Genomic DNA, 17598 nt, shown 5'->3' on the forward strand with positions numbered 1-17598 from the left:
TGTTTCGATAGGTCAGAAAGTTGAAGAAAACTACTGTCATGAATTATTTTTCATGGAAAACGTGCGGACGAACGCGATGAACGCAAACGATATAGCTACAGATAATAAACGATAGACGACAGAGGGCGCGATCCATTGTTGCCCGGGGAATGATAAACATGGCGACTTCCGTACATCATTAAATTCTTCAGTCGTCTTACGATACAAACGAATGCCGTAAAAAGGAGTACAAGAAAGGAGTTTTGCAAAAGCTATGTAAGTTTAACAGCAAAAATGTTCCATTAAGAGCTTACCCTTCATTTCTTAGGACATGTATTTGTATGGTATTGTTTTTGTTGTACTTACTAAAAATAGTAGGTTTATCAAAATATTTTTTATTCTTCTTGCCCTTGCGATTGCCGGTTTGCCGTTTGATTGTGTAGTCGTCGCAGTCTAACCAACTTTCCGCGCGCGGCCTTGCCTAGCCCACTTGTGTGGCCAAGGCTAGCTGGTTTGGCCACACAAGGGGGGCTAAGCCTTGCCATGATATGGCAAAACAGCCAACTCGAAAAAATTACTTAAGAAAAGCAAATGCAGAGATAAGCTGCTCAGCAGATGGTAAACTAAAAACGGGACGAAAGTGTAAACACAAACAGGGGCAAAAAAGGGCATGTTATATTCACATCTTGGAACTTGGAAATGGGAAAAGCGCCCTCAATTTAAGAAGAAATTACCTTATTTTATTTTATTTTTTGGGGCCTTGCCTTGCTTGTTGTATTTTGTAAATGTGAATTTAACATTTTAAAACAAGTCATACTTTTGGTAGTTGAAATTTCTTAGCTTAAAAAAATAAAAATAAATATGCATTTAACTTTAAACATGCATACATTGGCATTGCTTCTTCATTGAGAAAGGAACTTTATTTAAGTTCAATCTAAGAATTTCTGATATAAACGCTGTACTTGGGTTTACTTTGGTTGGGGTGTTCTGCAAAATGAAATAAAACACTACGTACCCCAATGTCCCTTGACACCCCTTCTTGACTAGATGCACCAATCATACACAATTCTCATGACTGGGATTGTAGCTCAATTGAGAACTTGTGTTAACCTCCCGAGTTCGATTTCATATAAAATAGGCCTAGTTAAGTAGTTTTTCGTGAATTATTGTGAACCTTTTTAAACAAATTATTTTGACCCAACATCCACAGTGTGCCATACTTCCGAGGATGCCGCCTTAATAATGGATGAAGAAAGAGAAAACACATCAGGAGGCAAAGAAGAAGCAACTGAGATGGAGACTAGTCAAAATGTGACTGGGATAGAGTCAGAGACTACCCCAGAAATGACTGGAAAAGAGACTAGTCCAGAAGCTGCTCTGACTAGTAACATTGACACTACACAAGATGAAACCTTGGCATTAGCCTCATCAACCAGCCACAATAAAGACTCTAGTAAAGATTTAGTTACAGATTCTGATGTTAAAGAGGATGAAACTACAACATCTTCTTCCTTAGATTTGGTTCCAACAAAAGACAGTGTCGGTAACATTCCGCCTCCAGAGAAAGAAGAACAACAAAATATCCTTTCAGAGGAATTAAAGAGTACGAATCAAGATTCGTCAGCATTAATAGCAAACAGCCCAGGGGAAAGCAGAGAAGATGAGAAAGCAGAAAGGGGTGAAACCAAACCGGAGTCAGCCAGCAGCTCAAATGGAGAGTCAAAACAACTCACTGAGATTTCTCCGCCTGATAGTAAAACAACCTTAGAATCGCTAAATGAAAAAGATGTAAAAACTTTGATGGTTACATCGAACGTTGAAGTGGATGTCGTTGATGAGTCTATAGCCCCAAAAACTGAAGTTGAGAGTGTTCTAAATGAAGCCCAGCATGTCTTGCCTGATGAAACAGCCCACGAGCAGACTCCTGGGGAAGTTGCTGACACACCTTCAAGTAGCAACATCAATGCAGTCATGTCTCCAGAAGTCTCAGTCGCTGAGAATGAAGAGATGGTGAGAGAAGACAGCAACATATCCTCTAAAACAGAGCCTACCCCACCAGCACGAACAGACTCCACAGTATCAGTGGACCGAAGATACAGCAGTGTGAGCAACGCAAGACAAACAAGCAACACAACCCCAAGCAAACCGGGAACGCCCGAGACCGGTATATCGATCGCCACTAAGGGGGACCTTCCGTCTCGATTCACCACCCCACATCCCCCAAGCCAACAGCTGCAGGAGAGACCGCTAACGCATGCCACCGTGAGCACAGAGTTTGGTTATGATGAGATGAAAGACTTCACCTCCCCTGATTATGAGTACACACAGACGCCGTTGTATTCGGTCAGGGGGGACTCCGGGGTGAGGCAGGACCGGAAGACCTTCAGTAGGGGGGAAAGTGTCAAGAGTGTGACCTTTGCTGATGACCTGACTGGAAGGATGAGTGCTAAGGAGTTGGGAGTAGAAGAAGAGGATGAGGGTACAAGTTCAGAAGAAGAGAGTGATACAGAGACTGCGCCAGAGAAAGGGACAGAAGCAGATGAAAAGTTGGCAATCAAAGATGTTGAAACAAAAGAAGTAAGTCAAATTCTTTATGGATAAAACTCTAACAGGATGGAATATGTAAAGATCAAGTGTACAAGTAGCCCCCTCCCCCCTATGAAAAATGGATAACGTGTGTGCATTTAGGCCTATCGTTTTGGATTGTTGCATACAAAAGCTTAAAATCAACCAAAATGACAGAAAAGCGGTACCGCATTTGAACCTTTAGAACTATAGCATATTTTCACCATGCAAAGTTTCAAATCGTAATAATTCTTGTTTTTGTCCACTTCCTTGATTCATTTTTGTCTGGTTATGTCTGGTAATCTTTAACTCCATTCTTTATAACATCTTGTTAATGTATGATTCTACAGTGCAATTTAATCCAACCTCTCGATTTCCAAACTGTATGCTCCTTACGTTTTTATTTGTAGGAAATAAACAACTAATCATCATAATAATAATAATAATAATAATAACAATAATAATAATGTTCTTTTTAATTTAAGCAACAAGGGGAAGACGAAGATGACTTGTTCCCTACAGCAGTCAGCGAGGAGAAGATTGAGGAGGCCAAACAGAAGAGGAAAGAGAGAGCAGAAAGTGACGCGGCTCGAAGAGAGAATCTTTTTGGAATTTTCGGTCAGCCTCGACTCGACAAAAGACGCAGCATGGAAGAGGTTGTGGGAAGCAAGGCCAGAGAACAGTAAGAAAATTATTCATGTTTTATTCTAAACCCTCCACATGTTGATGCCTTCCTGAGATCTAGTGCATTTTCCAAAGCTGATTTGCAATACTAATATAACTAAAGAGTTTTAAAAACTTGAGCATAGTTTTATATAAAATGCAGTAAATCAAATATGAATTCAATCTTTTTGCTGTGAAGTCTGTTAAGATTGCTTAGTAATTAAAATTGACTGAATGTTTTTAAAGCAGTATTACAACTTCTATGATGCATACATTTTTTGCTACATTGAGATACAAGTATTGCTCTCATAAATCAGCTTTTTATTAATAATAATAATAATAATAATAATGATAATATTAAATAATAAACTTTAATTTTAAAGCACACATTTCCAGTGCATGCTCCTGGCGCTTTACAAATATACAAATAAATTAGAAAAAAGGTGATCCAAGCAATTTACAATACTATTCTTAAAAATTAAACTAGCAATAAGTAAAAAATAAGATAGACAAAAGGCATCAGACAAAAGATAAAAATATGAAATTATATGTCCTGCATTCTCATCATATGCTCTGTTACATCTCCATCATAGCTTTGACAAAGGATGCGTCCTCCTATCCAATCTGGAGAATAGTCAAGCCATAGTGTGCTTTGATAAAGCCATCAACCTCTGTCCCAAGGAAGTCAGATACTACCTAATGCGTGGTGAAGCCTACCTACAGATGTGTGACTTTCAGTCGGCCATTTTGAATATGAAGAAGGCGTGCGTGTTGGACCCAAACAACGACGCCTTCTACATTCGTTTGGCATTTGTCTACTATTTTCAGGTAAATTTTTTATTTATTCCTTTTAGAACTTGGCAGTTGTAATTGTAAAGAAACCCTGAAAATTGTGTTTATAATCAGCAGTTTAGGCCTGATGCTTTATGTTGGACCTTGTCTCCATGCCCCTGGTCATTGCCTCGGTGCCCCTTGAAATGTTCCAATGTTTTCCTCATAGCAGTGCCCTTTCCTAAAGAAAAACTGTTTTGCCCTTAAAAGAACAAAATACTTATCAGTCCTAGGAGATATTCGTATGGCTAGTCCTTAGTAAGGACGAGTAACTCGTCCTAACTCAAGATAAGAATAGTCTTAACTCTTAGTGAAATCATAGAGTAAGGACAGATGTGAAATCCACCCCTGGAGATTTATCAAATGAGTACGGCATGTCATGTCATGGCCAAGCCGTTTAGTGCATTTGACTCAAGTTCTGTTTGCTGAGTCAATAGGGTGTGGGTTCGAATCCCGGCCATGACACTTGTGTCCTTGAGCAAGACTTTTACATGTAACTGTAATTGCTTCTCATCACCGAGAGGTGAATAGGTACCTGCAAAGGCAGAAATGGTTCTTGTGATTATATAGCTTAGTGCGCTACATACTTGACAGCACAGGCTGTATACTCCGTCTCCCCAGGGAGCTGAAATGGTTTAAGGAATGAAATATATGACTAAGTGACCATGGGTAATGTTTTAAGCGCAATGACAATTCTTTGGAGTTGTGCTCTATATATAAGAGTCGATATAATTAATATTACCCATAATGCTATATATATATTGACTAGAGCGCTAACTTGCTCTGCGTTTTGAAGCCACCCTGGGCGCAGACATGTTTGATGTGTTGTGTGATGTGTGTGCTTACGTATGCGACTGTCCACTCGCGTACGTCTGCGCTACGAAAACCGTAACTTCGACTTGATTGACGTACTAAAAAAGTATACGCGCCTTTTAAACATGACGCACATGACGCTCGCAGTTTGTACGCTGATCAGCAGATTGTGCGTTCACATTTGCTGCTATTTTTGCTTCGATGACACATAAAAAAGAACAAACGCACTATCATGCAAATAGCCATACAATTGCCGTACAAAATTTCAAGCTTTTGTATTGGTTTGTACATAAACATGGATGCGCCCACACGGCTTCAAAACCTTAGTGCGTGTATAACGGGGTGTTAGCGCTCTAGTCAATATATATAGCTCTATGATATTACCAAAACTATGGTCTGAAAGAATAGCACAGCTCTGTGAGAAGAAGTCAACAAAAAAATAAACTTATTGATCATAATGTGTAAATGTTTAATTTCCGCTTTACAGGGGCAGACATTATTTGACCAGTGTCTGTTTGCAGAGGCACTGGAATCTTTCTCAAGGGCCTCAGAGATGAGACCAGAGGTGATTGGTTACCATACAAGAAGGCAAGTAACAAACCCTGCTGTATGTAACAGTGGGAACCAGCTAGTTTAGTCCGGTTTTGACCTGATTAAACCGGTTTGGTCCAATTCTTTTGTTGTGCCTTCAGTTTTTTTGCTGTGGTGGGATGACATGAAAGTTTCTTATTAGTTTATTTGTTTTTGTAAAAAAATGTAACAAATTAAATAAAACGGCCATTACTCAGTATTTATTAGATTATTATTGTTTGTGTACAAGGTAACAAATTAAACAGATGTCAAGTAGCTGTTGGATAACTAAACATAAAAAAAAATAAATTAGCGCTGGATGTTTTCAGGATAACATCTTCACGATCCAATATTGAAGTCGATGATGGGTTTTAAAATATCAATATATTGTGACAAATACAACATTGTTTTTAACTAGACAATATTGTCCGTTGTTTGCTGAAAAAGTAATTCTGAGACTGCTGTTGTAAGCTATAAAGTCTTGAAAATCTTCTGCTCAGGGTTTTTCTAAATAGCGTTAGCCATTGAGTAGTATGTAGGCCTGGAGTTACACACAGTCCACCCAGGCCATGGCCTCCGTGGCCTCTGGTCTTGGCCTTGGAGTCTTTCAAAAGTTTCCCGATGCCTTTAAAGATGTCAGATTTTTGGCCCAAAACATTAAAAAATAGATTTTTTTTTAGTGAATGGTATTTCAAAGAATATCACCCGCTCCTTACGAAAAACAGTTTAACTTTTACTTGTAATGGTCAGGAACCATGACAAAAATTTAAAACGCTTCTTATAAAACACATAAGAATTGGTCACGTGATATATTGTCGGGATCCCGACAAAAACAAATTTTGAGCACTGCTACTAATAATTGGCGGACTTTTCGAGCAATGGCTCAAATGAAAGCTTGTAACTTTCTCGACCCCATCAAAATACCTATTGAATTTTAAATCAAAATATTTGGGTCAAATCGGCCAAAAATCTGACATAGCATCTTTAAGATTTTCCAATGGAGGTACCCTTTGCAAAATGAAAATGGCCTTGCCCTTTTCAGCATGTTCAAAGATGAAATTCCAGGCCTGAATATAATATGAACAGTGACAAGCTCAACACAGCGTAAGCACCAGGTTTTTTTTGGTTTGGATGCTGCAAAACCGAAACTTTCTAATCCTTGCTTGGGAATTTTTTTTATAACAGTGTGGCATGTCTAGCAGCGCTGCAGAGGCATGGAGAGTGCCTAGCCTTGGTGAACAAGCGGCTAGAAGTCGAGCAGCACAATCCTGACTTGTATATCATGCGGGCTCGTCTGCATGAACTCTTCAGAAATGTAAGTCCAAAATGCTCAAATTTTATTTACATCTTATGCAGGGCTAAAAGTTTGGGGGGGGGGGTTGGAAATCCACAAGCCTGCAGGGCCCAATTTCATAGAGCTGCTAAGCACAAAAATTTGCTTAGCATGAAATTTCTTCCTTGATAAAAACAGGATTACCAACCAAATTTCCACATGATTTTCAGGATAAGCAAACAACAGCTGAATACCAGTAACACGCAATATGCAACAAATGGAAATTTGGTTGGTAATCCTGTTTTTATCAAGGAAGAAATTTCATGCTAAGCAAATTTCTTTGCTTAGCAGCTCTATGAAATTGGGCCCAGGACTAAGATTTTATTTACAAGACCAGAGTAAAAAAGAAAAGAGACTAGATTTAGAGTTCTAGTCATAGAGTTATATATTGGAACTAGGGGGCGCACTGCCCTATATACGCGCCCCGGTATGTGCGCAGGCGGCCATTTTCTAAGTTGACAAAACAGCTATCTCACAGCGTGTGTTTGTGTGCCCATTTTGTAAGTTGAACAAACAGCATCGCGTGAGCATTCAATAAAAAAAAACTCAAACGTGAATTTCATATTTTACGCGCGTACAGAATGGCGCGCTTGTCATCTTGCGGTCCCGTCGCGTTTGTGCAAGAAGCATCACCAGTGCGCCCTCTAGTTCTATATATAACTCTATGGTTCTAGTAGAACCAAAATGAGAAACCAGTTTTAAATCACCTAAACAAGAACAAGACAGTGAGAAAAGATTTATTTCTTCTGTTTTGCGGATGGTACTAGCAGGATTGAAAGATGTTTGTGTGACTCAAACTCAACATTTGAACGTCATTCAATTTTGGGACAAAGATGTTGAACTGAAAAAACCCCAGGATCATCCGACGTATTATGCTTTGTAATGCAGAGCATTTGGTTGGCTCCAGTTTGCCTTGGAAAATTTGTAACGATAATTGGTTCTTATAGTGTGCTTATCCTAACAGCTAGACCATGCTTTACAACATTATCCCTATTCACCAGGCTTACTGTTAGACCATTCCTCTATGTTTCTCCATTCCATGGGTAGCATACAACCATAAGCTGTTTAAATTAGCACTAAGCGGTTAATCCAACATCAAAAACTGTCTCAACCCTCTCAAGCTCCCATTTATACTCCTTGGTGAAGAGAAGCAATTATGGTTGGTTTTTGTTAACTTGTTAACTGAGATGAGCTCTGAATGTAATCTTCATGTTCCACACTGATCGCTGTTTTTCACACGCCGGGCCATCTCTTTGGAATAGCGTCCTACTTCAACTCAGAAAAGCAGATACTTGTTCCAAATCCAAAACTCATCTCAACACATATCTATTTCGGAAACCATAGCCTTCAAACTTTTGGTTGTCTTGTGTCATTGTGTATTAGCAGAGTTCTTGTTTTTTGTGCCAGGAGTGTCATACTTGACAGACTTGGCGCACTAAAAATGTTCAACATTATTATTTCTAATAGATGTTAAATTTGCGTCGGGGATAAAGAATATTAATTATTTTTTTTTTTTACCCATACACCGATGTGTGTTAGCACTGTATACTCAGTACTTTCCTGAGTCCTGTGAAAAAAAATATTACAGGCATGTAGATTTGAACAGTTGTTGGTAAGACACTGCTGTAGAATTGCAAGGGTCGTGGGTTTGAATCCCACCCAAGTAATATGCCTGTAATATTGTTTTCACAAGACTCGGCAAAGTACTGAGTATACCGTGTTTACACACATCGGTTTGTGGGTAAAAACAAACAAAATTAATACTATTATTTATTTTATTACACCCCGTTCCTTCCCCAGACGTCCCTCTGCTACTATGACTTAAAGGATGCCATTGCCTTGGACCCAGACAGGGAAGAGGCTCAGAACCTCATGGCTGCCCTAGAAGCCAAGGCAGTTGAAAGCCGTGATCATGCTGTGCGCTTGCAGCTACAGGGCAAGCTCAAGGAAGCCATGAATAAGATCACTGCTGCGGTGGAGACTAACCCAGCAGTAGCTGACTATCATCTCTTAAGGTGAATTTATTACACACCATTATTAAATCAAAGATTTAAAAGGCACTGGACACTATTGGTATTTACTCAAAATGGTTGTTAGAATAAAAACTTACTTTGTAATGAGCAATGGAGAGCTGTTGATAGTATAAAACATTGAGAGAAACGACTCCCTCTGAAGTAATGTAGTTTTTGAGAAAGAAGTAATTTCTCACTAAAATATTTGAATTGAATATGAGATCTCAGCTGAGGTCTCGAATTCATGCATCTGAGAGCAAACAACTTGTGTGACAAGGGTGTTTTTTCTTCCATTATTCTCTTGCAACTTCGACGACCAATTCGAGAATACTGGTCTTTGACAATTACCATTGGTGTCCAGTGCCTTTAAAGCCATTATACACTTTCGGAACAAAAAAAACCCAAAAAGTTCAAAGATTTACAAATAACTTACAGGGTTTACAGAAGGTCATGGTGAAAGACTTCACTTGAAATAATGTTCCATGAAATGCTTTGCTTTTTGAGAAAACACTAAAACAATTATCAATTGTCGTTATCGAGAATTACGGATTTATTTTAAACGTATGTCATGACACGGCGAAACGTGCGGAAACAAAGGTGGGTTTTCCCGTTGTTTTCTCCCGACTCGGATGACCGAATGAGCCTAAATTTTTACAGGTTTGTTATTTTATATATAAATTGTGATACACGAAGTGTGGGCCTTTGGACAATACTGTTTACCAAAAGTGTCCAATGGCTTTAAATGTGTATGAATCGTTTTTCTTTAACACAGGGGTGCCCTTCATCGCCGACTCCATGATTACAATGCAGCTATCGATGATTTCCTATTGGCTCTTGATAAAACCGACCACAACGAGCAGAACCGCATCTACATGGAGGCACAGCGGCAACTACTGCTCACCTATAACGACTTTGCTGTGGAGTGCTTCCTGGGTGCATACTTTGAAGAGGCAATCATCCTCCTGAATAAGGCCATCAAGGGGGAGAAGAGAGAGAAAGGGCTGTATGTCAACAGAGGAGGTATGTGAGGGTTCTATAAAGGGGTGAGTTGTGGCGTGTTGTGACCAAGCAATTCCAAGCTCTGGTGTTGGGTGCGTTCGATTAGCTTCCCTGGGTTGACCCTGGTCTACCCCTGGTATGTTTGAATAGCTTTGACGTCATTCCGGGGGCTCACCCGGGTCAGCCCCAAGTACCCTGCTTGTAGAGAGGGTCACTTGGGGGCTGGCCCCAGGTGCATGACGTTCCCACAAGAGGGTGAGTGATTGTTCGATAAGCTCTCGTCAGGGGCTCACTCCAGTGAGCACCGCGGGGTCGACACAGGGAAGCTAATCGAACGCACCCATTGTCAGCAGCAGAGTGGATGTTTGAAGCAAGGCACTTAGCCATAATTGCTTTAAAAAATAATGAAATAAAAAAAAGATAATATGTAGGATTCAAACTACTCCACTAGCTTTGGGTAATCTTTGTAGTCTAAGTGGTAAGACATCTGCTCTAGATTGGTAAAGGTTGTGGGTTCGATTCACACCTGAGTAATATGCATGTGATAATTTTCACAGAACTCGGGGGGGGGGGGAAGTATACAGTGCTTACATATGACAGTGTATGGTTAAAACCAAATAATATTCATAATTGCTTTTTGAAAAGTTGGGGAAGGTAGTGCATTCTGCTCTACAGGCCAGGCTCCTAGTGGATGATACACAAGCCTACACCCTAATGGAGTGTGAAGGGATAACCCTGTCCATTGACTTGTCCAGTCATAATGGTTTTTTTAAAAGGTTTTATATCTTTTGTCATCCACAAAGATTGCTTCTTTCGTTTGAACGAGCTTCACTTTGCCCTGGCTGACTACCACCAAGCCCTGGAGTTGGATCATGCAGACTGGACCATTCGGTCTCGGATTGCATCCATCCACAGCGAGTTTGGTCTGATGGACTATGAGGAACACAGCTACAAAGAGGCCGAAGCACGGTTTACTGTAGCCATTCAGCACAACCCTCGTGTAGGGTCGTACTTCATCTACCGCTCTAAAGTGCGCTTTATGCTGGAGGTAAGGACACCTGGGCCCAATTTCATAAAGCTTGTAAGCATGAAAGCTTAATAAGCACAGACAAATCTTGCTTAGCAGAAACTGGTTACCAGCCAACAGTCTATAAAGTTTCCACTATTGCATCTGGTGCCCCACTCATTTTTTTTGCTTAGCAATGAAATTTAAATTTGCCAAGCAGTTGATTCTGCTTAACAGCTTGGCGCCCAATTTCATGGCTCTGCTTACAGCAAGCAAAGAATCAACACTTACAAAAGCAGGGAATTACACGCTCAAGCGTATTTCAAAGGTTAGCAGGGAAATTTTGCTTGTGCGCGTGTGTACTCCATGTTACTAGGCATTCTCCGCTTACACAGTAAGCGCAGAAATTCAGCGCTAGAACAATAGTAAGCGGGAGTGTTGATCGCGAGAGCAGAATTTAGCATTCAGCTGAGCAATAAAATTGTTGCTTCAGATAAAGTTGAATGTGAAAGAAGCAATTCCATTTTTTGGGGAGAGTTATTTTAAAGGCAGTGGACACTATTGGTAATAACTCAAAATAATTATTAGCATAAAAACCTTTCTTGGTGACCAGTAATGGGGAGAGGTTGATGGTATACAACATTGTGAGAAACGGCTCCCTCTGAAGTGCCATAGTTTTTGAGAAAGAAGTAATTTTCCTTGAATTTGATTTTGAGACCTCAGATTTAGAATTTGAGGTCTCGGAATCAACTATCTAAACGCACACAACTTCGTGTGACAAGGGTGTTTTTTTCTTTCATTATTATCTTACAACTTCGACGACCGATTGATCTCAAATTTTTACAGGTTTGTTTGTTTATGTATGTGTTGAGATACACAAAGTGAGAAGACTGGTACTTGATAATTACCAATAGTGTCCAGTGTCTTTAAAGCCAACAAGACAACAATGGCTTGAATTGTGATGGTTGTGTGGGAGATTTATATGGTTTTGGGGGGCAAGGAAACCATCAATAAACCTTATTAACAAGGAGGTCATAAATGGCTTCCCTCCTTTTAACATTACAAAATAATACCCAAGGGCAATGTAATACTCATTTAATAATCTGCCTGGTCAAAAATGCTTTTATGGCTTCTTCATAAATTAATCTTTTGGCCATACAATGTATTGTTTGAAAATGTCCATAAATTATGGAATTAAATGTGGGTTTTGAATTTTACTTCAAGCTTAAGTGATTTTAAGAGGTTTTTCATCTTGTTTTTTTTTAAGTAGATCTTTCATGAACCTCCTAATTTACAAAGTTGATAAAACCAATCTAAATGACAGTCAAACTTAATGTACTCAACTGATGAGAGATAAAAAACCCAGCCCAGATTAAAGTCTCAGTTTGTTTTGGTACTTTACTGTTGCAGAACCAAGCTGGTGCCAGACATGATCTTCTGGTGACCCTCCATCTCGAGCCAAACAATGAGGAGATCCTTACACTCATGCCTCGCCTCTTCCCTGGTAAATCCATCACGGATATAATGAGGAGTAAGTCTGGCCGTGCAGCCAAAGCTGAAGTAGAGAATGCTGTGGTGACTGCCTCCCCAGTCCGTCTTCCAGCCTTAAATGGGTAAGACACATTTCATTTGTGTGGCATCACTAAGCAGGGGGTTTGTTGATTTGTGTTGCAATAAGGTAACTTTTTAGTAATGAAAATTTTTCATTGAAATTTCATTCATTAATTTGATGAGGTTATGAAATTGTATAAAACTTTTGTGTAACATTTACTCCTATTTTTAAAAGCATTCTTACAATAGACAATAGTTATTTTGTATGACACGTTGAGTGCGAAAAGTGTTTTTTTTTAAAGGTTTTTTTTTTTTTCCTCAGCAAAAATATGTGAAACAGTTTATCATTTGAAGTAACATGTTCTGCTCACGTCTGGAAAAAGTTGGTTGTTACATTTGTAAAAGTTTAGTGTAATCATATCCTGAATGACTTGTTTGCAGCTCAGCCTTATTTACTTTTTGAAATCTTGTTTCCACAGGGATGCAACAAACAAGGAGGCACAGCCAAATAATACATCACCACAAGCCACTAGTCAGGCTGGAGCTAAACATGTTAGTTTTGCATCAGCAGCTGCTACTCCCTCTGGTTCTGTAATGCCAGACCTTAAGGAATGTATGAATGAGATAGGCTTCAATACTGTACTGGCCAAGAAGAAGAAAAAGGTAAAAATCTTTGTAGGTGTTTTGGGGTGTTTTTGTTTGTTTGTTTGTTTGTTTGATTGTTTAGATGATCTTCCCATTAAGGGAACTAAAACTCCAACAAGGGGATATAAACACCGAGCTAGCCACAACCAATCTCTCTCATACAAACATATAGCGTCTATGATTGTGAATTGCACAAATCAGTAAGTTGTGATTCAGTCACTTATAATAAACAACATTACTATGATTGAGAAACGAAAGTTAGGTGTGTTAGATTTTATTCCCGATTATCAAATTAACTTTATTTTTAAATATTGTCACATAAAATTGTCTCATAAAAGTTGCGCTAAATTGTGTAAAGTCTATTTCAAGTTTCATGAAGCTTCCCATCTGACACAATCTTGTAGCTCTTTTTTAAAATTCAGCAGCACCTTTCATTTTCTTTTTTTTAATATCAAAAGGTTCAGTAGTTGTTTTCAGAAATAGAGGTTTAAGGTTGTACACATTTAAATTTGATTGTTTCTAATTTCCATCCTACAGGTCTCCAACCATGTTAAGAGTCTTCTTCACGACAGGCAAACTCTTTGGACCGACGCACCTAAGCTCGCCCCTCAGCCCCCACCCCGCCCCTATGCCATCCGGGGTGGGGCTCTAAACAAAAACCAGTCCAACATAGACACATCTATGGGCTGGAGGTCATTCAGTATGGGCGTTGGCCTGAAGTAATCCATCCTTGTTTCTACAGTCTGTCATCTTTGACGTAAATTCCTCTTGGAACCCACGCCTGATCACTACCACGCCCATGCCCAGTTTAAAGTAAAATCACTGCATAACTGCCATCATAACTTCAACCCCACCGAGCAAGATTACAAAAGTACTCCTGCAATGGATTTATACATGTATACCGGACTAGTGAAAACCATGCTGGCCACACCCACATGCCACGCCCACCATAATTGATGTGATGGCCAAACTCACGCCTTCCTCATGTGCTCTAATCACTACTAAGCCCAGCGAGGTTGGAAGTAAAATCACTGCATAACTGCCATCGTAACTTCAACCCCGCCCAGCAAGATATCAAAAAGTACTCTTGCAATGGGCTTCTACATGCAGCATGCCAGACTAATGGAAACCATGAAGGCCACACCCACATGCCACGCCCACCTTTAATTGATGTGATGGCCAAACTCATGCCTTCCTCATGTGCTCTGATCACTACCACAACCGGCACGGTTTGAAGTAAAATCATTGCATAACTGCCATCGTAACGTCAACCCCGCCCAGCAAGATTAAAAAAGACTGCATGTATACCAGACTAGTGAAAACCATGCTGGCCACATCCACATGCCACGCCCACCATTAAATGATGCGATGGCGAAACTCACGCCTTCCTCATGTGCTCTGATCACCACTGCTCCCACGCCCAGTTTGAAGTAAAATCACTGCATAACTGCCATCGTAACTTCAATCCCGCCCTGCAAGATTGAAACATTACTCCTGCAATGGATTTCTACATGCAGCATGCCAGACTAATGGAAACCATGAAGGCCACACCCACATGCCACGCCCACCGTTAATTGATGTGATGGCCAAACTCATGCCTTCCTCATGTGCTCTGATCACTACCACAACCGGCACGGTTTGAAGTAAAATCATTGCATAACTGCCATCGTAACGTCAACCCCGCCCAGCAAGATTCAAAAAGACTGCATGTATACCAGACTAGTGGAAACCATGAAGGCCACACCCACATGCCACGCCCACCATAATTGATGCAATAGTGTTCAAGGTTGTATGGCAAGTAATACCTGTAGGCACTCCAGAACATACATGGCCGGTAATGCATGGATACCATGTAAGTACACTTCCTAAATTTATGTTGAATTCCATTATTGGTGTCACGCGATGATAAAATTTGTGATTGACAATTAGTAGTCAACGAGAAAGGTTAAGGAAAACAATAAAGTTGAACATCATTAACTCCGGAACTTGTTGATCCATCTGTTGATAAATGTTTATCCTTGAGGGTTGGGGAATTAATTGGCTTGTTATGAAACGTTTCTTCTTCGCTGAAATGATTTTTGATTCAAGTAAATCTACTTGGAGAAAACCAATGAATAGATTCATCAGTGAAAAAGTATTCAAAGACAGTTTAACCTTATTGTAGTCAGGCTCAAATATAACCCGGAAAAGTATTATTTTGTTAAAAAGAAGCTTCCAGAATATTTTGTCCAATTTAAAAAAAATGAACTGTGTTTCTGTTTGAGTTTTTCAAATGAAGTTATATTTTCACAGAAGTCTTTTTAAAATATATTTTGACAATATATTTTGCAACATAAAATGTTCAAATCTGATACCAAAGGGGAAAGAGAGGACAAAAAACTCACTTGTTATTTAAGATAACATCTTTGATGTTTATTATGTTGTATTCCTATTTTCATTTAAAGTATTGAAATTTAAAAGTTTTGAAAAAGTCTTTGCAAGTGACTTACACCAAATAACCAAACTTATTATTCCCAAGAATACGCTAAAAAATATTGCACAAAAGTTGCATAATATTGTAAATAATATAATGTTTTTACATTTACAGAGAAATATACCAAGTCGAAATGTAAATATTATGTAAAATATAATTTGGCTACATAAATGTTAAAATGTTGTTTTAAAACTGAAGTCATGATTGTCTTGTCTTATTGGTTGTGCATAAATAATTCATGAAGTATTTGTTGAAGTCACCTGATCAGATCATGAGACTAATCAGGTGACCAGTCACATACACGTTGCCAAGTTCAAAGCATTGAAGTGTCGTGGCCGAGCGGATAAGAACACCTCAAGTTCTGGTGTTTTTGATCGACAGAGTGTGGGTTCAAGTCCCAGTCGTGGCACTTGTCTCCTTAAAGGAACACTACAGAATTGGCAAAAAAAGTTGCTGGCAGTGTGAGCACTTTAAGTAATCCACCATATACATTAACTGACAAACATGTACAAATTCAAGATCGATCGGCCATCTGGGTCATGAGAGAATAGTGAAAAACCGAATACAAATTTTGCATTGCATCAATGCCGAAACAAAAATGAATAAAACGCCCACTGAGCGATAAACTCCAACTGCGAAATTATATTATTTGTTTCTCATCAAATATGAAATTTCAGACATAAATATTTCAAGGGATGTTTTCTACTATCATCACCATTAGACCGTGTAAGTTTCATGTAAATCTGTGATCATCACGATTTTTGTTTCTTACCAATTCTGTAACGTTCCTAATCAAGACACTTTACCATTATTGCCGCGTCCTTCAGACGGAACGTAAAGCTGTAGGTCCTGTGTGTTGTGTTATGCACGTAAAAGAAGCCAGTGCACTAATATTATAGGGTTTCACCTCAGTGTTCCTGGTTTGATCGGCAACATATTATGAAACAGCATCTTGTAACTCGTTACATGGTGCTATGTAAAAGAATAGGTCTCATACTTCAAAACGTAGCTGCGCATACCTTACAGGAAAACATACTGAGCGCTTTGATATGTCCATCAAGCACTATAGGCTATAAGACTCAAGTATTGTTATTATTATCTTGTTATAAACAAACAAAATTTCACAGTGCTTTGAATAACAGCAGCTAACAGATAAATCACTTCTTTCGAACAAAGAGATTTAGATAGACTGGGCGCCTGTCTTTATCCGCAAGGACAAAGACAGGTCCCAGCTTCTCAAAGTCAAATCGAGTGATTCCATTGGATAAACGTGCACAGTGACATGAGCTTTCCTTAGATGCCTTAGAATTTCCTTAGCCTTGTAAGCGTAGAATGCCTAATAACGTGAAGTACGCACGCACGCAGAAGCCTAAATTCGCCGCTAACCCGTGAAATACGCTTGCCGTAAGCACAGAATTCCCTGCTTCCGTAAGCGCCGATTCTGTGCTTACGGTAAGCAGAGCCATGAAATTGGGCCCTGATGTTCAGGCTATAGCTCAGCTGGTAGAGAGCGCTCCTACCTTTGTCCAGGGGTTGTTGCTCCAATCAGTTTTTCTTTGTTCAAACCCAAACTAAATATAACTTAATTTAATTCATTGTAAATTGACTTGAATAAAAAAATGTTTATGATGGGCGTCTACAAATAATCACAACTTAGTAAAAACAAAAAGATGTTCCAATATTAAAACGAAATGTTCTTTCTAAACTTGTCTATTTTGTTGATTGTGAGTTGACTTGCAGCATGCCTAGGAGAATAATGTACACACATTACTAAATGATAGAAAGGGTTAACAAATTATCTTACAAAACCATCAGAAACTGGAATTTCTTTGCTCATACTAGTGTATACACATTCTGAGAAACGTTATTATTATCAGATTCACTTTTGGGGGCATAAAAACTTGTACCCTTTTTTCATTTTTCATTTTTATTTTATTTTACATGTAACCAAATTACTTTAAAGTGAAATGTTTATCAAAATGCATTGATACTATTGAAAGCTGCGCCAAAAGTTGTTATTGCTGTTTAATTTATCTTTAATATACAGTGTCTTTGGTTTTACAGGATGTACAGACCAAATAATCTGTCATACAACTATATATCCACAGGCATTGCATTTCGCTCTTGCAGGGGCACAGCAATAGGAGACTTTCCAACG

The 17598-nt window shown here is 39.1% G+C and overlaps 1 protein-coding gene across 1 annotated transcript; it reads left to right on the forward strand.

Annotated features, from left to right (window-relative positions):
- Positions 1-149: 149 nt before the first annotated feature.
- LOC117303424 lies at positions 150-15695 on the forward strand. The gene is made up of 12 exons (XM_033787615.1): positions 150-255; positions 1190-2556; positions 3030-3226; positions 3801-4035; positions 5339-5439; positions 6607-6736; positions 8555-8769; positions 9539-9786; positions 10569-10813; positions 12182-12384; positions 12802-12985; positions 13505-15695. The coding sequence occupies exons 2-12, from the start codon at positions 1222-1224 to the stop codon at positions 13688-13690; spliced, it is 3279 nt and encodes a 1092-aa protein (XP_033643506.1). The 5' UTR covers positions 150-255; positions 1190-1221; the 3' UTR covers positions 13691-15695.
- The last annotated feature ends 1903 nt before the right edge of the window (positions 15696-17598 follow it).

Source organism: Asterias rubens, chromosome 19, assembly GCF_902459465.1.
Source record: "Asterias rubens chromosome 19, eAstRub1.3, whole genome shotgun sequence".
In the NCBI taxonomy this organism is placed as follows: domain Eukaryota; kingdom Metazoa; phylum Echinodermata; class Asteroidea; order Forcipulatida; family Asteriidae; genus Asterias; species Asterias rubens.

Coding starts and splice junctions, on each gene's coding strand:
- LOC117303424 (XM_033787615.1), top strand. CDS start 1,222: ATGGATGAAGAAAGAGAAAACACATCAGGAGGCAAAGAAGAAGCAACT. Junction 5,440..6,606: donor ATTGGTTACCATACAAGAAG/GCAAGTAACAAA, acceptor TTTTTATAACAG/TGTGGCATGTCTAGCAGCGC. Junction 10,814..12,181: donor AAGTGCGCTTTATGCTGGAG/GTAAGGACACCT, acceptor TTACTGTTGCAG/AACCAAGCTGGTGCCAGACA.